This window comes from Atheta coriaria, unplaced genomic scaffold (assembly GCF_025399875.1).
Source record: "Atheta coriaria isolate IRGN ID8LTWV9N9 unplaced genomic scaffold, Caltech_Dcor_3.1 hic_scaffold_1_pilon, whole genome shotgun sequence".
Classification (NCBI taxonomy): domain Eukaryota; kingdom Metazoa; phylum Arthropoda; class Insecta; order Coleoptera; family Staphylinidae; genus Dalotia; species Dalotia coriaria.
The window spans coordinates 225,528-250,627 of NW_027045443.1; the positions used below are offsets into that span (position 1 = coordinate 225,528).

The following is a 25,100-nucleotide window of genomic DNA, read 5'->3' on the forward strand; positions in this document are numbered from 1 at the left end:
AGCACCACCGATGAACATGCTACCTACATACAGTCGGCTGCAGGTTGCAGCGCACTTCTGTTCGACCCTTTCCGCCGCGACAACCTGCTCCTGGTCGTCGCCAGGCAGGTGTTTAATCTTTACCGTTCCTCACTCGCTAATCGCGTGTTAATTCGATAGCTCGCGCACGGAACTTCCAGTCACATTATGTATTAGTGAAGACGCGAATCGCGTTTGACGAGAATGTAGTAAGAAAGCACGGTCAGTTTAGTGTGTGCGGGCCGACGCACCATAGTCGCGCGCATCTCGACCCACGACGTACGCGCTTTATCACTCATTCCACGAAAGCTCTCGACGTCGCCGCTCATCTCCTCTTCCCGGGGATTGTTAAAAACAAACTTATTGATTCGAATTCGCATCGACATTCGCAATCCGCATGCATATTTATCGCCGTAGCTAATTATCGATTGACGTGCGCACTGCAGGATGGATGGTCCGCGAATAAGATGGACAACGCTGGTGGGCACTACGTAGATGCGATCAAGACACTACATCAAACCGTTGTATCACTGCGCGGCGCATTAGAAGAGAGTCGCAATGAGATTCTAGAGCTGCGAGATAAGTCCTGGCCGTTGGAAAACCTCGAAAGTGCGGTTGCGACACTCAGTATTGAGAATCATCTCCTCAGGCAGCAGATTGTCGAAGCGCCCAAAGAAGAAACACGGACACAACATGCCACTGAGTTCAACAAAACAATAACATACAAGAACAAGAAGATTGCTGTGAATATAAATTTAGATATTACGCATAATAGAAGAGACATGGATGAGACGGTTGCTAACAAAGAGGAAGAAGAAGATGATGCGCAGAACGGTGAGGAGAAGCACACATCCAATGCAGTTCTACAACACTCTCCCAGCACTGACCTCATTGATCAGGAAGTCGACAATATTGAGTTGATCTTCACCAATGAAGATACCAAGGAGACAAGTCTGAAGGAACCTCTCATTTCGATAGAAGGAGGCTCCGGAGGCAATGCGGGCCAAGCAGATGGGTTGTTTGTGCCCTCAGCTATGAGGAAACACTCCGACTTTGACCAGAATCTATCAGCGGATATCTCCGATCGAGAACTGGAGGACGATGTGTTCAACGACAATTTTGAGAATGAAAATCAGGAGAATACGAATTTTCAAAGTCAGACTTTTGATTTCACACGTGAAAATTCGCAGATCTACAATTCCAAATCAGACAATTCCATCAACCATGAAGAGATGAAGAGTTTGAAGAGTTTCTACTCCTCATTTCAAGATTCTAGTTTTGAGAATAAGAGTATGGAGAAAGACGAGAGTTTTGATCGATTTGATGAGCGGATTCGATACCTGGAGACGGATATGTCCAAAGTGGGTATCCATGATGTGGAATATGGGAATATGGGCAGGAGGAATACCTGCCCCAATCCATTACAATACAGGCCTATGAGTCATAGGTAAGTAAAAACAATTTCCTGTTGGTATAGCAATATGATGACATATTGACTTTTCAAATAACAGGGAAGCACTACGCGGGATGAATCCATCACGTCCGAAATGCCGACCACTTTTGGCATTCTCAAACGCAGTGCGAAAAGAATCCGGTGCCCAGACAGAGATCTCCGCCCTCCCAGCAAACAGCTCTTGGAGGTCGGAGTCCAGCCTCGCCCTGAAGGTCAAAATGGGCGAGAACTTCATGACGCTACCATCAAAGTTCCCCATGCCAGGGTCACGACTACGTCCCAATGATAAAACCGTCGAAGCACGTCGTATCCTGCTCTCGGATATTGGGTTCACGAGCATGGTGCCAGAGCTATCACGCTCTGCAGACCACCTCTGTCCGACCAACCTGAAGACCTGCCCGTTACAATATGGTCAGTTTCTGAAGACCACTGACTTGTACTCTCCAGGATATGTAAGTATTCTTTTTTTTAAGAAAAAAAAACTGGGAAACGATTTTTTATCCCTTGGACTTCCACAGTCACAAAATGAAGTCTGGAGCTCCACCTCTCCGAGCTGTCGTCATTCCCAATCGCGTTACTCCAGTCTCCTGCCCCTGAGCCCCCCAGCTCCAGGGCAATCACGTCGTTGCTCAGCCCCCGTCTCACCTTCGCGTAAGACCCTCATCCGTACCACAACATCCCGCGTTCGTTTCGCCAACGGTTCCCTCCCGGAACTCCGCAGCGACTGGGGAGCCACCAACGACAGCGGAGACTCCACCGACAGTCTCGTCGACGAGGCGGAGCAATACCTGCGACGGTCCATCGATTGCATAACCAGCGGTAAGGACGCATCTTATTACAGCACGCCCAAGACCGGAATGAGGCGTGCCTCGGCGCCGGAACCCGGTAGGGACAACGTACCACCATCCGGATGGCAGCCGTTCTTACCGCGTCTACCACGAGACCTTCGTCTGGACTACTGGGTCAAAGTTATCTCACCCGAGGGACGTGTTCGAGGCGGACGCGTCCGCTACGTCGGGCATCTGCTCTCTCAATCGGAGCAGTTTGTTGGCGTGCAACTATGCACACCCGATGGACACTCTGATGGGACTTACAATAACAGGAGGTATTTCCAATGGTAAGTTCCAAAAATCATCTTTTATTGATGATTATTTTAAACTTTTTTATATTTTTCAAGTGAACCAAACCATGGAATTTTTGTGCCGTTCCGAAAAGTGATAATGGGTTGGAAACCGTAAGTATTAGACGTAAATAAATGTCAATAATTGTAAATTTCAGTAAGAAGTCCATAATCTCAAGTTACCACTTATGCGTTGACGTGAATTGTAAACACAATGCGCTGCTCATATATTAGATTCAATTTATACAAGCGACTTTATCGCGGACGAGATTTTTTCGAGATGTGCAACTTCCATTTCACAAAAAAAAACCAATGCCAAAGAATACGCATTTACCTATTATTAAATGCAAAAAACGAGAAGAGAAGAGAAGTTAACGCACTAGCTATACCATAGTTTATTCTAGGTTAAACCATTGTCTTATTCTATGGTTATACTAATTGTAATGAACGTTGATAACTATTAAAATGTCTAATGAATCTGTTACTCCGCGGCTATTCGAGAGCTATGCAACCAAGGTGATTGTTCAGTGTACAATATAAAAAAGTCAGAACAAAAAAAATATATATTTCTGTATAATGTATAAAGATGTACCGGAGCGGCATAGAAATAATTCGGCATACTCTTTCGGTTGTTGTCCGAGCAGAGATCGGCGTCTTCTTCACACACACTCTCAGATACATGTGTATTGATGGATGGATCAAGGAACAAGCTTTACATGTACGATAGACACTAAATGCAAGCATATTAAGTAACTGTACACTCAAAATGTATACATATCTGTAAATTAGCCTTAACGACAAATAACCAAATAATTGTACTGCATTTGTTGAGTTATTGGCGGTTTACTTCATTACCGAATTGTGATCAATTGCGTACTTCAATCTTAAATGAACTTAATGTATAGAATCAAGCGATTTCGGTTTTTGTTTTATGTTTTGTGGGCAAAACAGGGGACGTAAACACAAATGAGACTAGTCATGTATAACAATGTATAACAAATTTATTTTTTGAAGCGGAGAGAGAACGCGTTGAGTTAAAGAGAAGAAAGCAGAAACGAAAAGTTGAGATAATTAAGATGATAGATGATTTAAAAGAAAAGAAATGAAGATGTTTTAGTGCGAATGCACAGGAAAATCGGCATACCAGCCGAATGCGCCGTGATCCCCGGTGTGGGCGCCAAAATCAACAGCGTCGTGATGATCGCCGCCTCCGGCTTGACGCTGGGCGCGCACCAGCGAGTCGTCCGCCTCCTGCTCGACGGGCTCGTGCTTTCTGCTTCTCGGGAGTCCGCAAACCAGTGCGCAAACCACAAACAGGATGAAAATCTATCGGGATTTTTAAGTTTTACCATTAGATTCTCTATTGAGTTGTTTCACCGTTGTGTTTTATAGTTTATCGATGTTTGTTTCTTGTGTTGAATAGGAGGAAAGCCTAATTTTGTATAGATTTAAATGAATATTAACTATTATCGCCCAGAGAACCAGAGAAACACGTGTATATTAAAACCAGTAAGGAATAAAATCAATGACAAACTTCACTTACTTGGAGCTTCATTTTTAACTTTAGTGGAATATTGTGTTGTGATCTTGTTCAGTTGATACTGATTTGCTGATCTGCGGATCGCTACTATTTATATCCGCGAAGATCACTTTCACAATTTCACGAACTTTACCAAACCGCAAGTTTTCTACGCATAATTAAAGAAAAAAAGCGTTGAATCGGAAGCAGTGGACGAAAAAAACCAAGCGAAATGAAGCAAAACGACTTCATTGTCACGCTTTTTCAATTCATTGCCGCACATTTGAATTTTTAGCGCTGAAAATCCAGGCGGCGCTGATGTCACGCCCCCCAACTTCCTGTCAAGGCTTGCTGGGCGCGATGGCTGCACTGACAGGCTCTTTATTTCCGTTGGAGTCTACCAGCAACAACACAAAATGGTAAGCAGAGCGTTTGCTCCGTGAATAATCCCATCCAAACAGTGGCAAACACTCGAAATTGTTTTAAAACAACAATATCAACAACTACGCGCGAATTGTGATCGATTTCAACACACAACTGTGAATTTATCGCGTTTGTGGAGTGTGACTATATGGGTTAACCTATACCCGTGTGCAGGCATGTGGTGCTGTGCAGTGAAACACGTTAACGCTTTCGATTCTTTTGCAGACTTGCAAGAGGCGTAATGGAGGACGTGCGAAACACGGCCGCGGGCATGTGAAGCCCGTGCGCTGCACCAATTGCGCTCGCTGCGTGCCCAAGGATAAGGCGATCAAGAAGTTCGTCATCCGCAACATTGTGGAGGCGGCCGCCGTCAGAGATATCACCGAAGCATCGGTGTACCCACGTAAGTACAACCTAAACTCTCAAAACAAAAAAAAAACACCGTAATTAATTGTATTCTTTGTTTGTTTAGAATTTGTTCTGCCCAAGCTCTACGCGAAGCTCCACTACTGTGTATCATGCGCCATCCACAGTAAGGTTGTCCGCAACAGGAGCAAGGAAGACAGGAGGAAGAGAACTCCACCTCAGAGGAACTTCCCAGGCCGGGACACCAACCGTGCCGGTGGCAACGCGCAGAGGAAGTAAACGCGAGTTTCAGATGATTATTAATAATAAAATTTGAAAAAAATATTTCTAGTCTTTTTCAATGTATCACCTAGATGTCAATTTAGTTTTGCAATCCCCCGCCATTTAGACTCAACCGCCGGCGCCATATTGGAGGTTAGAAATGTAAACCGATTTTGAATTTCTCATAGTAGGCGTAAATTTTCAAATTGCAACCGCATAAATGTTTGTTGCAATAGTTTGAAGGGCGCATAATAAAATTACAACTTACTTTTACGTGGATCGATTGTCTGCAGCAACTCTCGAATGGATTAATTACACTTGAAGAAATTTGCACTCTTTATCACGTCACTGCACAACTGCAAAGGACTGATCTGCGGTCTTGCGCAGGCGGCCTAAGAAGAGGAGTATTCAAGGTTGCCTAAGGTTACTGCACATTACACCAAAACTAAACTAAAACAAAAAACACTAAATGACAACTTTAAACTAGTTTTGACAATTTTGACAATATTTACAACATGCATCATATAAAAACACTTAATTTCTTCATCTTCAATCATTATTTACGGTATTTTTAACTTCTCATGCATTATTTAATGACTTTTTGATTGTTTTAGCAAAATTATGACATATTTGATGGAATATCATGCATTAGAACAAAAAATTCATAAAAATAATTCACAAATGCAGGAATAACATGGATAATTATTGTAATGTTAAGCTTATAATTGTTTTACAGTTATTGCTGACTTGACACGCATAGATTGTCATTACTTACCGCATCTACCGAAACTTACGAGGAGAAATGATGCCGACAACAAAATCATCATTTATTTCTTAACCAGCTAAATTAATTATCATTTCGTAAACTAACATTATTGTGTATCGTTTACCAGCTCGGCAATATACCCTGATTCTTTAAGATTTGTGTCCGTGAGCACGGTCTTCTCGCTGGAAGCACCGCGAGTGTGTTTCTGTAAGAATACAGTTTTAGAAATCGCTGGAGTGCAACAAAACATTTAAAAAAAATGAGTTTAGGAAGTTGATCGCTCGAATAGAATAACTGTACAACGAAAGAAAAAAACGCTCCGCACGATCGGTTATTGATTAGAAGTTTTTCTTACTTTCTGTAAACCGTTCTCCATCGCTTCACGCAAATTCTTCTCGAAGACTTTCTTTGCGTCCGAGAAACCGTGCTTTGTCTTCCCGAACGAGTTTGGCCCTGATGACGTTGGCGTATCTCTATTAAAACATAAATTTTAGTAAATTTTCTACGCTTTTTCAAGTAATACTTCATTTACCTGCCGATGTTGCGCATGCGCATCTTTGCTTCCGGCGGCATTTCCTCCGGTTCATCATCGCTGTCCTGATTAAACGCGGTTGCAACTGAGATCTTTGGCCGTGCGACCGTGGAGGCGGCATTAATCGGCCGTTGGCTGTTCAGCTTCATCTGAATACCCATGCTCTTCAAGCGGTTCTTGGCGGCCAGGCCAATGTTCTCCATGGGGCGGTCATCACCGCGCGGGGAGCGCGAACGAGATCGCTCGCGCACAAAGCCTGACAAACACTGACAAATTTAAGCAAAACTTTAATTTGCGACAAAGCTGTGATCGACTAAAAATGCATGCGACTGCAACGATCCCAAAACTCAAACATTCAGAGATTCAATTGTTTCAGAGCGAACAAGTCTAAACTGATTTACAAAGTTGACAAAAGTGACAAAACATAAGTAAACGAGTAATAATAAACTATTAAACAAATACGAATAACAAATAACAAAACAAAGTGAAGAACGTGAGGGGATGCAGAGAGGTTATGTCGAAGTGATTGCAAAATGTGCATTTTACCAGGCTTGTGGCGTTTGTAATCGTCCGTGCTGCGTCTGCTCATGCTTCCTGGACTCTTAATTGTGATTTGTAGCCGTCTTTTGTTGTACACTTTGATGCAGTTCCCATTAATCGATCGATTTCATGCTAAAAATAACGCGTAGGAAAAGAACTGCATAGGTATGTACTTAGTGTACTCACTGTAACACTACGAATGACGCAGAACTATCAGGTCCGCATTTATTCAATAAATTCGCATTAATTTGATCTAAATATATGAAAATAAAGACTGTAGATCATAGAAAAATATTATAACAATATAATTTAGTTATAAAAACGTAAAAGAATCATATTAAACTCGTAAATAAATTGTGAGAAATATTAATTTGTGTCCTGCTGAGATGTTGCGCGCGCACACTTCAACCGTGCTGCAGGAAGGCAGACAAGCGATTGCAGCGACATCTTCAAACCGATGTTATTTTAAACGCAACTACTTTGAATTTGACCAGAGCCAACCAGAGCTAAAACTCTGTTAAAAAATCGTATTGTGCTTAATAAAACCAAAGATTTCGATTAATTAACACCTGATTTAGTTTCTGGAAGTGTTCTACGCATCTACACCATCGATTTTGCTGGGAAACCTCGCTGAAAAGGTAAGTAAAGGTTAAAATCCCTCGTTTTACTTGTATAACTTTACGCGCTTGATTTTCACAAGAAGAAAGAAAAATAAAATGGCAGACGCAAGTGGAGACGAGCAGGGCAAAAAGAAGTACTTCTATTTTGATCCCTACGATAGCGATGCGGATGATGAATTACCAATAGAACCATATAAGAATATCTCCCCCGAAGAATGGCAGAAGTATTTGAACGAGGAGGACACCGACATGGATTTTTTGAAGAATATCGATCCAGAAATCCTGCGCAAGTTTATACATGATCAGATCGATGAAATGACATTGGGGATTATTTTTGCAGCGCATAAGCAAGCATCAATAGAAGCTGCGTACGTGGAGGACAGCTCAGAAGGGGAAACAACGCCGGAACGCACCGGGACGCCCACACCTGAAGGAGATCAGCCCGCTGAGCGTGATCAGCCCATAAATCGCGAAGTTTCCTTGGAACGTGGAGATCCTCCTGAAGAGGATATTTTTGGTAATGATATTCTCATGCCAACAACCTGCACATGTCCCAATTGTGACAGAGTTCTGGCTTTGCAACGGTAACATCAAAACAACAAAAATAAAAATAAATTAGTGTAAGTAATTAAACACATTTAAAATTATACAGATACGCAGCTCATCTAGAACAATGCATGGGTATTGGCGGACGCAGAAGAAATCCTTCCCGAGGCTCCAGAGGAAACGAAAATCGCGACTAAGTTTAATTAAATCTATTGTTTAACCGAATAAATTTACGCATTTTCACGTATTTTGCGCAATATTTAAAAAAATCAATATTTATTAGTCCCAAAGACAATCAGCAATAATATAACAATCAAAGAGTACAAAGAAACTTTAAATCTAACAAAACAAACGGTACAAAACGTAAAATGAGTGACAAAAAGTAGAAAAATGAGTTTTTAGTGAGATTCTGAGTTTAGCAGGGAACAATCTGCATTTTTAACATGATAGGGCAATGATCACTGCCTTTATACTCAGGCAGAATTAAACTATCAAGCATGTAAATTATAAACCTTTTTGATATGATGAAATAATCCAGTCGCCAGCCAATGTTTCTGGCGCGACTATTCGAGAAATACGACCAGAAAGTATATTTCTCCCTTAGAGAAGGATAAAGATGCCTGTATGAGTCAATGAATCCCGTTTTCAACAGTGCAGTCATTCCATCGCGCTCCTCGGGAGTAAACCCGGCATTATTTGCGTTTTTCTTCGGATTTGTCAGATCTATCTCCATGTGAGCGACATTCATGTCACCCGCGATGATAACCGGCTTGGCTCTGTCCAATGCCTTCACATATTTAGAAAATATTTTATCGAATTCCATTCTTTTACCGAGAGTGACAAGTTTCCTCCCGGAATTCTGCACATACACGCATAACACGTGGAATTTATAAAACTCCACGTGGATTACACGCCCATTGAAAATCACCTCATCATCTTCAAAGGTGGTTGTAACTTGAAACGGTGTAATCTTGGTGAGTACAACACAACCAGCATGCCCTTTCACTGGTGATTCAGTCTGATACAACTTGTATCCCTTTTCTTTGATGGCGAGAACCTGCGCGGGTAATTGCTCCGGCGTGCATTTGACCTCTTGTAAACAAATCATGTCTGGTTTTAGTTCTAGGAGATTATCCAGCCCGCCTTTATTGGCGCACGCTCGTAATCCAGCTACGTTCCATGAGACAATGTTGAACTCGACATTTGCGGGGTCGTAATGTTTTATTTTGGCAAGAGGCTCATCCTGTGAGGAGTCAGAGGTCTCTGACTCAGAGTAAGAGTCTGAGGTTGTTTGGTATCTACGGCTCTTGCTCCTGCTCGAGCTGGATGCAGGTGAAGCCCTCCTGCGTCGCTGTGAACACAATGACATATCACTACCTGATGATGATGTGTAGCTGGTGAAGGATCGTGCGGGGCTTGGAGTTGCAGAGCTGCGACGAGTTGGAGTATTGGGGAAACTTGGGCTGCAGCCAAGGGAGACTGTGGATGTAGAGGAAGCGTGTAGGGATTCGCTTTCTGATTCACTAGCAGATGCGTGAGGAGATTCCGCGTCTCCTGCGGAACTATCAGTTTCGGAGCCAGCATGTGCAGGGGAAGTAGCAGTGGCAGGAGTTCTAATGTAAGGATTTATGCCGCTAGGTTTGCGGCCGGGTCTGACGCAGATATTCATCAGAATTCGGAAGTTAGGAGACTAGGATTTACAATATAAAAAAAAATTAGGTAGTCAGGAGTGAAATGTTGGAAGAAACATAAAATAAACTACTTACTTTGTTGGGCGCAGCTTCTTCATGGTCAGACATCTTCGTTAGGCTAGAAACTGGAATTTTAAAGAGATTATAAACCCTTGGTTTGTTATAAAAACGCCGGTGAAGCACAGATTCAACCGTGTAAAAATTAAGGTTAAAGACTCGTCGCATACAATGCGCCATCACTTGACCAATTGACAATGGATGTCTAGATTTGTCAATAAAAATATTGCTTTATGATGAATTATCAAGAAAAAACCTGTATAATCAATCCAAAGCGATTACAATCAAAGCAACATCGAATAATTCTTAATATTTAGTAAAACAACGAGTAAAAACAGCAATATTCTTACCAGAAACAAGAAAATACGAGCAGATCGAACCGCACACCTCTGAATTGTGTAAAGAAATAGACCGGATGTTTATTGTTGTTCTTTCAGTTGTTTTTACAAAGCGTCTCTGGTGGAGATTTCAGAAAGCTTCTTTTTTTAAAATTTTTAAACTGAAATTTCAAGTATTGCAGCAAGTGACATTTATTCAAAATACAATCTTGCATTAAAACAATAAATTTCAATCATCCGGTGGCAAATAAAACACAAAAACCAACCAGTTTTGTGAGAATTACCAATTCTATCATGTTCAATGTCATTATACAAGATATTATAAGATATGGCATGGTCAGAGGTTTGGATATTCAACTAAAACTTAAAGCTTTCTCTCCCGGTGTGCAAATCAAAGTGTTATCATGACACATACATCTATCCAGCCTAATATGTCATCCCCAGCACATAAATTAAACTCTATACAAACAATTCTTTGGGTTAAGTACATGTGCACGACCTGCAAATTCGTCCTCCGCTATTCGTAGTTAATATTCGACGATTTGTACGCTTCAGGCGGTTCTGCATCGACGTCTACAATCCTAGGAACTAAACCAGCCGGAAAAGTAGCCTTCCAGCGGTGTGCGTGGTTCCGACCTGGGCTCAGACCTTGTCTCTGCGTCCCCGCTAGCAGCAGTATCCTCCTGGGCAGCATCCGCGCACTTTTCTGGATCTCCTCCGGTTTGTACCAAAGAATTAGTCTCGGCTTGCACACGCATTTCATATTTGCGTACATCTGGATAGGACATGTCGATCCAGTCGTCAATCCATGCAAATGCTTGCCTATGCCCCACAAGGAGCACCTCTTTGATACAAGAGTGAATAAACTCTTCGACTCTGGTCTGCAGACCCCACACTTCAAAATACGCGCTTACCAATTTATAGGAACACATGATCGGTTGATGTGTTGTACGCCAACCCTCTACCAACGGCCCACGGTGTGTCTTGCTACTCTGAAAGAAACGTGGGTCTTCCTCTTCTTTATAATGCTTGGGACTGACTTCATCATAAGCAATATCAATATGTTCAACAATTCGATTCGCAGCCTCAGCTTGACTCAGTTTGAGCGCGTTTTCTGAGCTGCCGCTGTTGTTTTCATAACAGGTTTTGATTGAGATGGAAAACGCGGCAGGAATGAGCAATTGTACTCAGTGATGGTGAATGGGTAGTAGTTCCAGGCCTTCTCTGTGATGTAAAACACTTTGGGCAGGAGACTCTGCACCCAGTAGGGAAGACGCGTGGAGAGATGAATACGCTTCTCGGTGTAAACGCCGCAGCCGTGCTCGGGATCCTCGCATTGCCGGTTCTCAACCACCTCGACGCCCTCACCACCACCAGACTGTTCTTTGCTGTGTCTTGCAATCATGTACAGTTGACCAACATGATACTAAATCATAATAATTAATCAATGGCAGTGGATATTTTAAAAGCGCACGTACCTCTTGAACGCTGATTGGCATGCATATCCGGTATTCCTTCGTCAGGACCATTGTTGCAGCGAAAACACCGACGTGATTATTTGGAATTTAATGTTTAATGTAGAGTTTAACATTTACATTTACATTGTAGAGGTTAATATGGAATTCCTGCAGACAGCAGGAATCTGATTAGTTGATGAAATCACCACTAGATGGCGCTGCAATGTCCGAATTGAGCGCAAATTGTAATAATGTAATCTAATGTTTACAGTAATTCAATGTTTACTGAATCTACAAGTTTATTGAACGGTGACATTGATTACTCTAGGAGAAAAGCGTTTGTTCTCTAAACGCTACGCTGAATAGCAGGGGATGGGAAGATTTACGCTTCGACTAATGCCTCGCGACGTATTTATTTTCGTATTTACAAGCGCGCATTAATTATCAAGGCGAGGGGAGAAGACTTTCAGCTATTTTCAGCCACCGCGCAAACCCATAATATGACAGATTACACACTCGGCTAAAGATCTGCGACTACAATCGATTTAAACGCGGGGGAAACGCACGAAATTCTGTGGGTGTGTGTTTTTTTTTTATTTCTTCTTCTTTCCCTAGTGTGTAGAGGAAAGTTTACGAATGTCGTGATTAAGTTTTTAGTACTTCATTAAAGCGACTTTTATCCGCTGCCAAAAACGGCTCTGCTCGCGCCCGTCGACACATTTAAATCCAAGACAATTCCAGTCGCGCGCTGGAAAAAATCAAAGAATGCGCATGTTTATTGTTGCTGGAATACATCTTCTTCGCGCGTTGTTTATTTTTGGAAATGGACGCCCGACGCCCGTTTGATTCGGGCTTAAGTCTGATCAAAATAAGCACGCGATAACAAAACATCTGTGCCTTCGAACGTGATTTTCTGTTTATTTTCCACTATCTGCCCGATTAAAATAGATTAGTGCGGTGCTTAGATCAACAAATGCGCGCCGCGGTGAATGTTTCCCCAAAGTGATCATCTTCGACGGAGGATCAATTCACGATTCGGAATAAATTCGGTGTGCCAGCGAGAACAATAAATCACGCGCGGCGTTCGTGGACGTGTACTCGACCTGCCGGAATGTCTCAATGTATTTAAAGCGTTCCGAAGTGGCGCGACTTCTTTAATCTGGCATCTTGCAGACATTGCAGACAATGCCTCGCGCCTTCTTCGTCGTTTACGGTCTGCTCCCACCGGTGGTTATTCTTAGCCGGCTGTTTATCCTGCGCGGAGACATCTAAAGATATTCGCTTTTGCAAAAATCGACAATTAAGTCGCAAAAAGTGCGCGCCGCGGCAAGCGACAGAAAATAGCTCTTAGGGCGACTGCCGGTTTGTTTGTTTAAAGGAAATATTTGTAAACATTTCCATTGGGGTCCTCGGGGGATCGTTGCGGAGCTGTTGACACACTGTGTCGTCCTGTTTATCTCTTTGGGTACTTGCTGCCGGTGTTGAGACATGTCAAGTTAAGTGTCATGTTCCCATCTTGTTCAACACGTTGCCGAAACCATCAATTACAAATCTTGCAAAAATTTTCAACAACTTTTCTTTTTTTTGTCAAAAAGAAAACAAATTAATACCTATTTTTATTTGTATATGTTACCAGTATGTAGTAAAAATGATGGTTTTTTAATAGATTATGACTACTTGTTGTCTAGTTTGAGAATTTCTGGATTTTTTCAAGCATGAATGATGTCGTGATAAAATGTGACATATCGTGCTCGGACCAGCCTGCGGCGCATCAACCATCGGCATCAGCTCGAGTTCGAGTGAAACTTAAAAATAGCGACGAAACAATGCGTGACGAGCAGACAGCAATGGCTTTACTCTTGGATAATTAATGATGGCTCGTAAACAAACGTCGCGCATGAGATGAGATGCATCTTTGCTCCGAGAACGGAACAAGAAAAAATTGCGGCTGGAAATAATTTTTGGGGCGATTTTATCTCCTGGCGATTCGAATCGTGATTTGGCCATCTCTTAAAAATAAAATCATCTATGTTTTCGAATAACATTCCCGGCGTGTGTAGCAACGCTTCACAATTTAGTGGCTTTTAATGATTACGAGATAGGTTCATGCTCAGCGAAGACGCAATTAAAGTATATCCCGGTTGGAACACGTGTTGGCGGTTATGCGATTAAACGCACTTAACTACACATCCCCGACGCACGGGTGCGGCACGTGCGCCACCCCGAGAAGTGCGTAATTGCCGTGGGCTTTTAGTGCACTACGTGCCGCATATGGTTAGGGGATGACATCCGTTTTGCGGCAACAACGATTTATTTTTACCTCTCCGGGATTTTTACGCCGGAATTCTCAGCGCAGATTGCTGTCCGACTTCATTTCCTCAAATATCTCCACTCGCCGGATATTACAAAGATTCGCTTATACTCATTGCACATCAGAGTTTATAAGCTTTATTCTCGGCGTGTGCTGCGCATCGTCAAAAGTCATTGACATATTGAATCGCAGCGGCGGACAGTACGCCATTTCATTGCACTGGCGAACATGATATCTCAATAAAAATACAGCATTCAGATGCATTTCGAGCATAAAACACTCCCGACGCCTGTCTAACATGCAAACAAACAAGAGGAAGATTGGAAATTGAACTCAGACACTAGACGTAAACAGTCGCATCGATTTATACGAGTAGATTCAAATTTTAAATTAAAAAAAAAAAAACGATTTTTATGATTTTACTTCATTGTGAAGTGAATTTTTGCGAATATCGATAATAAGGGTGTCTGAAGGGTCAAGCCGCAGGGTGTGGACACAAATAAGGGAGCGCCGGACGTATCGCACCCTTTTAAGTAATTATTGTTGGCGTGATGAGCTCCAATTTATCATGCGAGCAATTTTTTTATTACTTTCACTGTCGGTTTAACAATGACACAGTTACCGCCGGTAAAACTGAAGGATTAAATTATTAAGCGCACTGTCTGTCGGCGGTCGCAGGGAGACAAGGGAGGAGGAAAGTGCAGGAGATTCTTCGTTTCGTCGGCGGGTCGCCGTCAGTTGCGTGTCGCACGTGCTCGCGAGAGGTGTGGAAGTTGAGCGGACGATTTCCTCAGTTTTCCAAACAGTTTTCGGAGTGATAATGCCACAAATTTAAACAAAAATGTTTTAAATTTATTAAAAATAATTAATAAACAAAGAAAAAGTGAGCAATGCCATGGATTACCTGTGGATATTTGCTTTGATGTTCTCTTGGTACCAGTGCACCGCTGATAATTTAGGTGATAATTTAATTTTTTGATTGTTGTACACGTATTTCATGCATGTATTAGTCTTGAAAACGGTCAATAAATTAGTAGAATTTCACTTGACAGCGCGTGCTACGTGCTCTGCGTTGTACTCGTATTTTAGTAGCGTCGTTAAAGTGTTACTGAAATATTTGACGAATTTAGACCGATCTGTGTCACATGCGATCGTTTTCATTTCGCAGTTGTTGAGGTAACACCCTCACAGGCTAAAATAAGCACGTTTCTGGTACGCCTAGTTAGATGTTATGAATTTTCAGCATTGCTCTCGGGTACCCTGCGTACTTACCAACAAGCAGGTTGTGATGATGATGTGGTGAGTCTCAAGTGTCCACCGGGTACCACTATCTCCGTGACTGTCGCGCAGTATGGAATCTATGCGGCTAGCAAGCATCTGTGTCCTGCCAAAGCGGTCCCCTTTGCGAATTCGCAAATTCCCGATGATAGTCAGTCTTGTTTGTGGCCTAAAGCTTTACAGGTCAGTGGTAGATACTTTTTTTTGTTGTGTTTTGTCTGGGGGAAGACTACCATCACTTATCGCTGACGTTGCTTAGTACTCCCTGTTGCAGACCGTGGTCGAGGCATGCCAGAAGAAGAGCACGTGTCAGTTTCATGCGTCTCCTGCTACCTTTGATGGTGATCCATGTCCGGGTGAACGGAAGTACGTGGAGGTAGCCTATAAATGTCGCCCCTGTAAGTTTTTAGTATTTTTTTAACAGCAATTTTAAAGTGGTACCGCATTACAGATGAGTTTCGTAGTCGTGTGGCATGTGAGAATGAACGCATTCAATTGCAATGTGCTCCAAATTCCAGAGTGGCGATTTATAGCGCTAGTTATGGTCGCACGGAGTATGAGAGCTCACAATGTCCACAACCACAAGGTGTTGCCGAAGAAAGTATGATGATTTATTCTAAGACTACCCATGAAATGTTTTTTAAATTTTTTTAAATAAATTTTAGCATGTTTAGTGAGCTATGCAACGGAAACAGTGATGCAGATCTGTCACGGAAAGAGAAGGTGTGACATATCCGCGGATGCCAGCACATTTGGTAATCCCTGCAGGCCACAAACCAGGATGTACCTTCGTATAGTATACACCTGCGGTAGGTACCATCAATTCCCAACTTGAATAGACTTCATTACCTTTCAAAATCTCAGTCCCCAGAAAAGTATTGAATAAACAGTACGATGGACAATTGGAAAGTGATGAAACCGATACAGATTTGGATGTGACCCATGACCAGGACGATTTCGCCAGTTGGGATTCACGTGAAGCAATGCAATCTACAACTGCTCCTGGTGTGCATAAAACTGCCATGAATGCAACTAAAACCCGCCTGGTTTTTGACCAGAAAAACAGAACCAGTTCCATAATGCCAAAAACCATGAGGAAGAATGTTACCCAAAGCCAAATGGACGCAGGTATTAAAATTTCAGTGATTAGTGTTTGGTTTCTGTTGGTTTTTGAGTTGTGCATGTGTGATGTGATTAAGCTTCCTAGTTTCGCTTGCAGTTGACCCGAGTGAAAACACAATTTTGGTCACTCCTGGTGAACGCGATCAAGTGATCGGATTCATTTCAGCCTGGATCAATACGTACACATACGTCTCAAGTGAGTTATTCAATGGAGTGGTGATTGTTTGCATGATTTTTATTAGAAAACACGAAAAATTTAGAATAATTTTATGTTTTTCGATGTTTTTTAACGTTTTTATAGAAAATCATGAAAGATTCTACGTCTACTTGCTGGCGTGCCTTGGAGCAGTTATCCTGCTCTGTGTGGCGATCTTCTCCAGCCGTTTGTTGATCCGGCGGCGGCGAGAAAAACACACTGAAGGGCATTCCGTCGATGTCGGGGACGGCAGCGTGGCGCATGGTTTCGTGGACGATATCAGCGAAGTAGATGCTGATATCGACCTCAGTCCACCCAGCGACGTGGTACTTCACACGCACTACGGTGGGCGACTGGGCAGTTTCGCGGCGGAGATGCCGCGTAGTGTGAGCCACGCCGCCGCCAGCGTGTATTACTACGGATGACGGGGCGGCCCGGGCGTTCCGACGTCGCCGGCGTGCCCGGGCCAACGCACTTACTGCTTCTGAGAGTGCGCACAGTGCAAGATTTTGTACATACAATTGGCAGGAAGGACACTTAACGCCTAAGCATATGTAACTTATTGATATTTATGTTTAGTTTTAGTAGATTTGTATACTTCTAATAAATATTTATTAAATTTTCGACACATTTGGGGACATTCCAGTTGATCAACTGATCAGGAATGAAATTACGTCGTAAACAATGCCTTTATTGACTTAACTTTACGCATAGCGGATTTATCTGGAGGCAAAGTCATGAAACTGCCTATCATGCAACTCTTTATCTTCCTGCACGAATGTAAACCCAAATATTTCGCCGGCGAATCAACATCAAAACATTTGTTTCTCCTTTCATTTAAACACAGTGCATTGAGTTGAATTGAGTCACCGTCTTACCACAGTTCTAACACTACCATATATGGATAGAAATCCCCCTTCGTGCGCATAGACACCCCAAACACCGTCTTTCTCTTTCTGACCATGGATTCACAAGCACAACAATCACCGCATATTCAAACCGTCATGAAGTCGAAACATTCTTCATTGGATAATTATTTTTCTGTGTCAACTCGCCTAATGCTATACAAAATAAAAACATCGGATACACGCGAAGAAAATTCGAGAACAAACGATTATGGATCACCATCAGTTAAATTCGAGCAGGCGTTGAAACGCTCTGCATCTGTTTCAACAACGGAGACAATTGCCAATCGTGTAAATAATCAAACTAATAAAGAAAAGCAACGGAGAATTCAGGAGGCCACGAAGAGATTGATTTGTGCACTTCCCGATGGTTCGTGCTCGAGGAAGTTGAAAGAGAGGTACCAGCAGTGTTACAACGAGAAGATTGACGCTAAAAGTATTCCTGCCGGTAAGCAGGACGGGAAATTTGAGATGTCGAAGGAGACGCACACTTCCACCGACGAAACGATCCCGTTTGTCCTACCAGGAGGGACAGAAATGGTAAAAAAACGGAATTATTTTGATTATTATTCAAATTTTGAATTTTTTCTTCAGCATTTCGATAGCAATGGGTACCCGCATGATGTTATGCTTCCTGGGGATACAATTCCCGTTGCTATGATGTCCAACGACGATAAACAAATCTATTCTCCTGTAACCATTGATGAAGCTTATGATCCTTCCAAGTTTTGGTTCACACTTGCGAATAATGAACAGAAAATAGAGGAATATATTCAAAGTATCGAGTATGTTGAAGATGTAGTCTAATAATCCTTGTTTACTGCTTTTTTAATGAAAATATTTACTTCCAGGGATTTTTACAGTGTTCACAGCGTGGATTACGCTGTTTCAGAAACACAGCTGGTTCCTGGATTGTATGTGATTGTGTTTGAACGTGAAATGCAAGTCTACCGCGCTGTGGTGGCCAAGGTCAATCCCATCAAGGTATTTTGTATCGATGATGGCGACGTGCAACGGGGCACTTTGGATAATATTTACTTCATGCACAAGAAGTTTAGTGATTTACCCAGACAAGCCCTGCGTGGGCGGTTGTCAGGTGTGGTACCACCAGGTAAAAATGCGCAGTGGAGTCGCGAAGCTGCTTACAGATTTTTGGAACTCGTCCAGTTGAGGAAGTTCGATGGTTCAATTGTCCGTACTGACTGTTCAGTAAGTACAAGAATACCAAACAAGTTGGTCATGTTATAAGAATAATGTTTTATAGCAAGGGGATAGGATCTACGAGCTGGTACTCCGCGATTCGTCGAAGGACGGAGAGATCTTTATTCATGATGTACTCCTGAGTGAAGGCTGTGCCATTACACCTGATCAGGTAAATTACTAATTAATTTCTTCAAAATGTTTTTATATTTATTACTGATAGGAGCCTTGGGAGGCCGTACAAGCTGACTACGAGCCAGCCGTGACCAATCTTCACTTGTACCCTTTATTCATTGAAATCGAAATGGCCGTTGTCCCCACACATGCTGAAATGCGCCAGTTGATTGCCCGGAATGTCCCACTTTATGAAATATATCCGATTTATTTCAACCGCGTTGCGGATAACAAAGTTATACAATGGTTGAAGGATTCTGCAGGTGCAACCAAACAAGAAATCGAACGTGTTGTTAATGATCGTGGTTCTGCAAGTGGAGAATCATCAATTTCCCTCGGAATGGAGGGATTACACACATTTGAAGAACAAGAACAAGACGAACGGGAAGTTACACTGGATAATATTGATGATGTTGTTCCACCTCAACCTCTACCTGTGGTACCACCTTTTCCTACAATTATAGTACGGAAGGGACCCGATTATATTCATCGGGGACTCTTTAATAATATCCCCAGTTTGAATTGTGGGTTTCCACTGCTACATCCAGTGCTACGGAACAATTTCCTGCATGATCCTCAGACCCATTGGAGGCAAATGATGCAATGCAGACAACGTGTCCGGGAATTCTTTCAAAATCAACCCAGAGGATCCGTGTTTCAACCCGCAGTAAGAAAACCATTGAATTGTGCATGGGAACCCATTGACGATAGGGTTACGTCAACCACCGATGGTCCCTTGACCAATACCAACCTGGTACCTGAGGAGACATGCATGAAAATATCACAAAAAAAGAAATACGTTATTAGCACTTGTAAGTATGGGGTATATTTCAACATAATTTTATCCAGGGCATGTTTTCAGTGTTTTTGGGAAAACCAATCCATATAATACGTATAATGTCGTTACCCTGCGTGGCGGTGCTGGAAATCCAGGAAATGTTCACCGGGAGGAAAGATATTGATCTTCTACGGCGTTTGTTTATAGTGACCGACCTGGTAATGTCGGTTTTGCGACTTGACAGTATAAATTACCAGCTTCTGCATGAGCTGGCAACGAATCATCTTTTCAGTGACCATTCCTGCATGCAGTACACAAGCCTCAGCTCTTTGCAAAAAATGGTCACGTGTATAACACGCGAAGAGTGTGTATATCCGAATTTCAAGGAATGGGTTGATCAGTTTTCCGAACAGAGTTCCATTTGGAATTTTGAGGATTAATTACGAACTTTTACTTTAAAAGTATCATTTTTTGGTTTTGTTTTTGTGTTTCTTTTGATTTTTTTGATGTTATTCGTTGTTGAGCTACAGTTAAGTTTGTGTTTCCATGAATTGGTTAATAGTTTTAAAAATTGACGAAGTGTAACAATTAAATCCAGTGTTATTACAATTTTAATTGTTATTCTCACAAAAGTACAATTGGTACAAGGAAACTTTAGCATCACGTATAGTTCTATTCATATCTCAGTAGATGGCGCTAGTAATTCCATCAGAAACAAAAATTCTCAAGGTAACAAGATTAGATTCGGATTAAAATAGATTCCACATTCAGTTTTAACCGATTCTTGCGGTCAAAGTCGTTGCACATTCGTAGGCTTATCATACATTCAACCAGCGGCATCAAAGAGAAACATTAATAGTCCAGCAATGACGCATCAAAGATATGTTTCGTTTGACATGCAAATTCACCAGCGCTTGTGCACTATTCACTCCTACACGGCAGCAAAATCGAAAAAAAGAGAGCATTTTTACATTTCACATTCTAATATTCTAATCGAATACATCATCCGCGTGACATTTGCCGCCGCATTACATCTGGTAAATCACGCGCGCTGTGTTTGACGTGCGCATTTTAATAAAAAAGTTACCAGAAATTTGTCAACGCGCGAAACAACTTATTGAAACGCCGGCGAGTAAGGTAAACACACCAGAAAGTTAAAACATTTATTAATTTCAACACAAACAGAGCGATAAAAGCTGAAATGCGCCCAGAGTCGGCTTTTATTCGCGCCTGTCTTTTGTCCGCTTTAATTAAGTTTTATCGCATTGCAACGCAACGTGTATAGCTAGCAGCAGATTAAGCTGGTGGAAACAAATGTTTCAACCAGCGGATGATGAACTGGATCACGAGTGCTGCTCTGAGTATCCGAATGGTACTTGTCAGCAAGTTATTATTCCCGGCGACGTTTCTATCAGAAAAAAGTGATAATAAAACCTGGTTGGAAACTCGAGTACAGGTGTTACGCGCGCGCGTTATAAATACGTTTAATTCCGCGTCAAATTTGATATTTTTCCCCGGGTTATATTTCCGCTACAGGGTGTTTCAACCCAGTGGCATATTTATTATCACAGTGAATCGGCGAGTTTCGTTGAACGTCCGCATTTTTTCCGGTGGACGTTAATAAATTGCGCAATTTTAACCGTAGTGCCGGCAGTTTTGCACGTCACGCATGCGCACACGTCGAGTTATACTTGCTGGATTCCTCCTGCTATGAATGGACAATGATCCATTACGAAATGACTTATTAAACGATTTTTTTACAGCGCGTATTAATTAATTTCCACCACTTACGTCATTATACACTAATGAAAAAATAACAATACGCGTGTAATCTCGTCGTAATTGATTTACATATCATAAATGCGACATTAAGGGTCAGTGCACGTACACGCACTGCTGCTCCATACCGCCCCACAGTCATAAAAATCCATAATTCCCTGCTATGCATACAAAATTAAAAAAAAATTTTTTTTTTTAAATTTGTTTCCACGTTTTATACAACTTAGTTTATAAAAATAAATTTACCTGGATGATTTTGTGTATAAAACAAGCAGGAATCGTTGATCAAGTGGTTAAACTACGCTACCCGACGAAGGGTGCGCGCGTTGTATGCGCACCCTGCTGTCCTGCGAGTGCGCCGTTTGCGTCCTGCTCGGTGCGTCAGTCGCCGTGCGGCCGTCCCACGCAGCGAGCAGGAGCCACCGCAGTGGGCTCGCGCTCTGTGAACCGTGACGCGCGTGTTGTCTAACCGCGGCTCGCGAACATTATCGACGCACCAGAGGAATGCGAGTGGCAGACAATCAGCACGACACACCGCCGCCGATCAACTAGCATCTCCTGGGCCTGGTCCTGTTCCTGCACACCGTCTGGCATCCAGAGAGCAGCGAATCCTGCGCTACTTCCAAAGGTAAATTTCATAAATTCGTGGCCATGCGGGTTGGCATAGCAACGCGCCGAACACATCTCCGCTGAAAACACGCGGGAATTGTTTGTATTCTTGGCGTACGTGCGGTTAATTTCACACTCGGCGTGAATAACTTGAAATTTATTCGCATTGTTGTTGTTTTCATGACGAATCTTGCAAGTAATATTATCATTCACGCAGTTGTTTACAACTTTATCAGGTGTTATGTGTGAGTGTAGATGGGGATATCACAATTTGTGATGGAATGTGTTAAATGTTGGCGATTTGCGATCGTTTCGAACGCGCTGTAGATTTAATTAGCGTATTAATGCGTTGTAGTGGTCCAGAGTTCTCAATCCCGAATATCCTATGCATAATACAGTGATGGATTATACTATTCACGTCATAGAGAACATTCTGCTGCAGGTTCAATTGTATAATAGCCCATCAGGTTGAATTACGCGCCTCGGAGATCGGTGCTTAAACAATAATCGGAATCTTCGGGCATTCGGGGCGCGCAATCACTTACTGCAAGTAATTAAAACTACCGCAGCCGGTTTTTTTTTCTTCTCAGTGCTTTGTTCGAATCTGTGCGTTCATTAATCAACCTCCAAGCGCGCGCAGATGTAGTTAATAATTGCTACAAATCTATTGTGCATCGACCATTATTATATCTTTATGTTTGTTTATTATTGGGTTAATAAACCGAAGGCTACACGCGATGAATTTGTGTTGATCGTGTGACAATCACTGCGCTGCGCATGGCTGGGCGCGAATTAAAAATCCTTCGTGAAAATGCACGTCAATTTCCGAATAATATGCCCCCGGAACAAACAAATGCACTTCGCGATTCACGATCCAGGCTGAATGTTTCATTTCGGCGTAATTTATTAATTGAAGCAAGGAACGCATTACCCAGTTGACGCAGTCGAGTGTTAATTACTAGTAATGGAATATTTGTAAATAATTCATTTGTCTTTTGAAGTGGCAGCTTGTGATCCGTTCGCGTGCGTGTGCGGTTTCATGTTGTGCACTTATTCGTCACAGTGCTAAACAGTTTTTGAGAAGTTTGAAGCTTTTCAAATGCCAGAAGGGCTGCGAACAAGTTGCCAACCGAACGTTCGATACTTACGTGTTTCGCTCCAATTACTCTAATTAACTTGTTAGCTCGAAATTACAGCGTTGCACGGTGAAAACTCCAAACGTAATTGATGTACCTACTCATATTTGCAAACCGTTTAAATGTATTGTTTTATTGTGTTAAATTACACAATTTTTTAAAATGTATTTAAAAAAAATTAGAATTTTTGGTTGTAAGTGATGAGTTTTTTGAATTTCGTAAAAGGAGAGAGTTTCTTGATGATTCCGGCTTTTTGATTTTGTTCAACGCAGAGATAGATTTCCTCATGCTTGTACCAATCGCCAAGATTACCATCAACCGTTGAATTCTTTGAATTTGGATCAGGTTTGAGAAAATCTAAAATACAAAAATTGCGAAACATAATATTTCACTATCAATCTGATTTCTTTACTAAATTCATTCACCAGCAGTGGGTCGAATCTGTGGCGATCGGAATCGCAGCCCGTAGAAACTTATCGGCCCGGTTAGGAATCGCCAGTGCTTGATTGTGTTGTATCGGGACATGCTTTCGGGATTCAATGTAAAAATACACAGTATGCAGGTTTACAGGCTTTACAGGCTGACAATTCAAATTATTTCTGACATCGTCCGAGGCCGATTTGATATTTGAAACGTTTTGAAAGTAATTTTTTCCTGAGTTTTTTTTTGTTGTTCTGGTTTATAGGAGGTCTCATGTACACAGTATGCGCACCGGCTTTCATTATAGGATTTATTGATTCGCGATTATGGGACATTAAATTACCCCGTAGCGGCAGCGCGTGTGCCCGGATGTGGCGGCCACCTCACAACCACCCCACAACCCCGATCGGTGCCAGCAACCTCGACCGCCCGCCCGCCTGATCCTTGTACAGCGGGCAGATCAAACCGCCCCGCGCGTCTTACAATGCTCTCGGATGTCGCGTAATCTGTAACCAAAATCGGAACTTGTTTAAAACAAATTTTTTTTGTTTGCTAATTTTTTTTTATGGCCATTAAAACGTTAAAACGTCGGAATTTTCAATGTGACCTTTGAGTAACTGCAAACATTTTCGCCGGCGTTTTTTACCTCTTGCCTTACATCGAATTCCGTTTGAATGCTGAATTATTGAATAGCTTCGATTCGGCCGCAGCCGGGTGTTTGACATGAAAATTGCGTTAAAAATTCAAATTGCACCCTCGGCGGCGGCGCGACACGTCTTGCGGGCCCCCTCGGACGAAAAGCAGCGAGCGCAGCGAAAAACGACTGTTTTGTTTACACCGCGATATCGATTGTTATACATGGAAATCAGAGTCGGTAATGTGTTTATTTCCGCCGACGCAAATACATTTGGAAAATTGCATTCGATGAAAGGCTTCGAGAGTGCACTGATGCGCATTCGTGATTCGTTGAAGAATTCTATTTGCAACTCTCTCTAGCGCGCAAAAAAAGCAGCCAACAACAACAACAAGAGAAAATGCCGCGCTGAAATTGCATCTCGCAATTTGTGCCTTAATTTCGAATGAATAATTCCTCATGCGTCACTCACAGCTCGATGCCGGTCGCTGGATTTGGACAATATACGATCGCCGGATGTATTTTTAACGTCATCGTCTCGAGAGTCACCTGCCTGCCTCGGCGTGTATTTTTAATTTAAGCAAGGAATACTGATTGCGACTTTCCGCACACATCTCTCACCGCCACCCTTTTCAACTTTGCACTCACGCTATTATTCCCGGCGTGGTGGCGCGCGCGATATGTATAATAAATACAAGCCGAAGAAAAAAAACCAACGCACGTTCCACATGTGCGCAGCGCGTGTCGCATTAGCGCGCACAAAAAACGCCGCCGCCCGGGCGCAAAGTGAAATTCGTTTTAATTAAAACCGTCGAGAGCCGTCGCCACTTTTCGCGCCGACGGACGAATAA

The 25,100-nt window shown here is 42.4% G+C and overlaps 8 protein-coding genes across 14 annotated transcripts; 5 read left to right on the forward strand and 3 right to left on the reverse strand.

Moving 5' to 3' along the window:
• Nucleotides 1-22: 22 nt before the first annotated feature.
• LOC135794536 (uncharacterized) lies at nt 23-4,129 on the forward strand. The gene is made up of 4 exons (XM_065305848.1): nt 23-1,465; nt 1,530-1,923; nt 1,990-2,588; nt 2,649-4,129. Exons 1-4 carry the CDS (start codon nt 486-488, stop codon nt 2,707-2,709), a joined length of 2,034 nt encoding a protein of 677 aa, XP_065161920.1. The 5' UTR covers nt 23-485; the 3' UTR covers nt 2,710-4,129.
• Nucleotides 4,130-4,465: 336 nt separating this feature from the next.
• RpS26 (ribosomal protein S26) lies at nt 4,466-5,223 on the forward strand. The gene is made up of 3 exons (XM_065305972.1): nt 4,466-4,529; nt 4,759-4,936; nt 5,006-5,223. Exons 1-3 carry the CDS (start codon nt 4,527-4,529, stop codon nt 5,176-5,178), a joined length of 354 nt encoding a protein of 117 aa, XP_065162044.1. The 5' UTR covers nt 4,466-4,526; the 3' UTR covers nt 5,179-5,223.
• Nucleotides 5,224-5,963: 740 nt separating this feature from the next.
• On the reverse strand, nt 5,964-7,184 carry LOC135794615 (PEST proteolytic signal-containing nuclear protein-like). Of its 2 annotated transcripts, none has more exons than XM_065305953.1 (4): nt 7,005-7,184; nt 6,459-6,714; nt 6,282-6,399; nt 5,964-6,131 (listed from the first exon to the last, which is right to left on the reverse strand). In XM_065305953.1, exons 1-4 carry the CDS (start codon nt 7,045-7,047, stop codon nt 6,033-6,035), a joined length of 516 nt encoding a protein of 171 aa, XP_065162025.1. In that variant the 5' UTR covers nt 7,048-7,184; the 3' UTR covers nt 5,964-6,032. The 2 variants fall into 2 exon arrangements, with proteins under 2 accessions (XP_065162025.1, XP_065162032.1); XM_065305960.1 differs by having other exon boundaries at nt 6,459-6,724; nt 7,005-7,156.
• Nucleotides 7,185-7,285: 101 nt separating this feature from the next.
• Nucleotides 7,286-8,411, forward strand: LOC135794598 (SAGA-associated factor 11 homolog). Of its 2 annotated transcripts, none has more exons than XM_065305941.1 (3): nt 7,286-7,636; nt 7,699-8,202; nt 8,271-8,411. In XM_065305941.1, the coding sequence occupies exons 2-3, from the start codon at nt 7,715-7,717 to the stop codon at nt 8,359-8,361; spliced, it is 579 nt and encodes a 192-aa protein (XP_065162013.1). In that variant the 5' UTR covers nt 7,286-7,636; nt 7,699-7,714; the 3' UTR covers nt 8,362-8,411. The 2 variants fall into 2 exon arrangements, with proteins under 2 accessions (XP_065162013.1, XP_065162007.1); XM_065305935.1 differs by having other exon boundaries at nt 7,702-8,202.
• On the reverse strand, nt 8,412-10,353 carry Rrp1 (Recombination repair protein 1). Of its 2 annotated transcripts, XM_065305912.1 has the most exons (3): nt 10,263-10,353; nt 9,931-9,980; nt 8,412-9,515 (listed from the first exon to the last, which is right to left on the reverse strand). In XM_065305912.1, the coding sequence occupies exons 2-3, from the start codon at nt 9,961-9,963 to the stop codon at nt 8,580-8,582; spliced, it is 969 nt and encodes a 322-aa protein (XP_065161984.1). In that variant the 5' UTR covers nt 9,964-9,980; nt 10,263-10,353; the 3' UTR covers nt 8,412-8,579. The 2 variants fall into 2 exon arrangements, with proteins under 2 accessions (XP_065161984.1, XP_065161979.1); XM_065305907.1 differs by lacking the exon at nt 10,263-10,353 and having other exon boundaries at nt 9,931-10,131.
• A 73-nt stretch (nt 10,354-10,426) lies between these two features.
• On the reverse strand, nt 10,427-11,899 carry rdgBbeta (cytoplasmic phosphatidylinositol transfer protein 1). Its single transcript, XM_065305924.1, is given in 3 exon segments — nt 10,427-11,415; nt 11,418-11,676; nt 11,729-11,899. Coding segments are annotated over 3 exon segments (894 nt in total). The 5' UTR covers nt 11,780-11,899; the 3' UTR covers nt 10,427-10,831.
• Nucleotides 11,900-14,701: 2,802 nt separating this feature from the next.
• Nucleotides 14,702-17,145, forward strand: LOC135789824 (protein eva-1-like). Of its 4 annotated transcripts, none has more exons than XM_065299852.1 (8): nt 14,702-14,977; nt 15,262-15,479; nt 15,556-15,694; nt 15,748-15,897; nt 15,962-16,105; nt 16,161-16,424; nt 16,504-16,614; nt 16,720-17,145. In XM_065299852.1, the coding sequence occupies exons 1-8, from the start codon at nt 14,914-14,916 to the stop codon at nt 17,037-17,039; spliced, it is 1,410 nt and encodes a 469-aa protein (XP_065155924.1). In that variant the 5' UTR covers nt 14,702-14,913; the 3' UTR covers nt 17,040-17,145. The 4 variants fall into 4 exon arrangements, with proteins under 4 accessions (XP_065155924.1, XP_065155934.1, XP_065155943.1 ...); XM_065299862.1 differs by having other exon boundaries at nt 16,516-16,614; XM_065299871.1 differs by having other exon boundaries at nt 15,571-15,694.
• A 275-nt stretch (nt 17,146-17,420) lies between these two features.
• Nucleotides 17,421-20,143, forward strand: LOC135789918 (uncharacterized). The gene is made up of 6 exons (XM_065299989.1): nt 17,421-18,059; nt 18,114-18,304; nt 18,371-18,728; nt 18,784-18,891; nt 18,943-19,705; nt 19,756-20,143. Exons 1-6 carry the CDS (start codon nt 17,577-17,579, stop codon nt 20,109-20,111), a joined length of 2,259 nt encoding a protein of 752 aa, XP_065156061.1. The 5' UTR covers nt 17,421-17,576; the 3' UTR covers nt 20,112-20,143.
• The last annotated feature ends 4,957 nt before the right edge of the window (nt 20,144-25,100 follow it).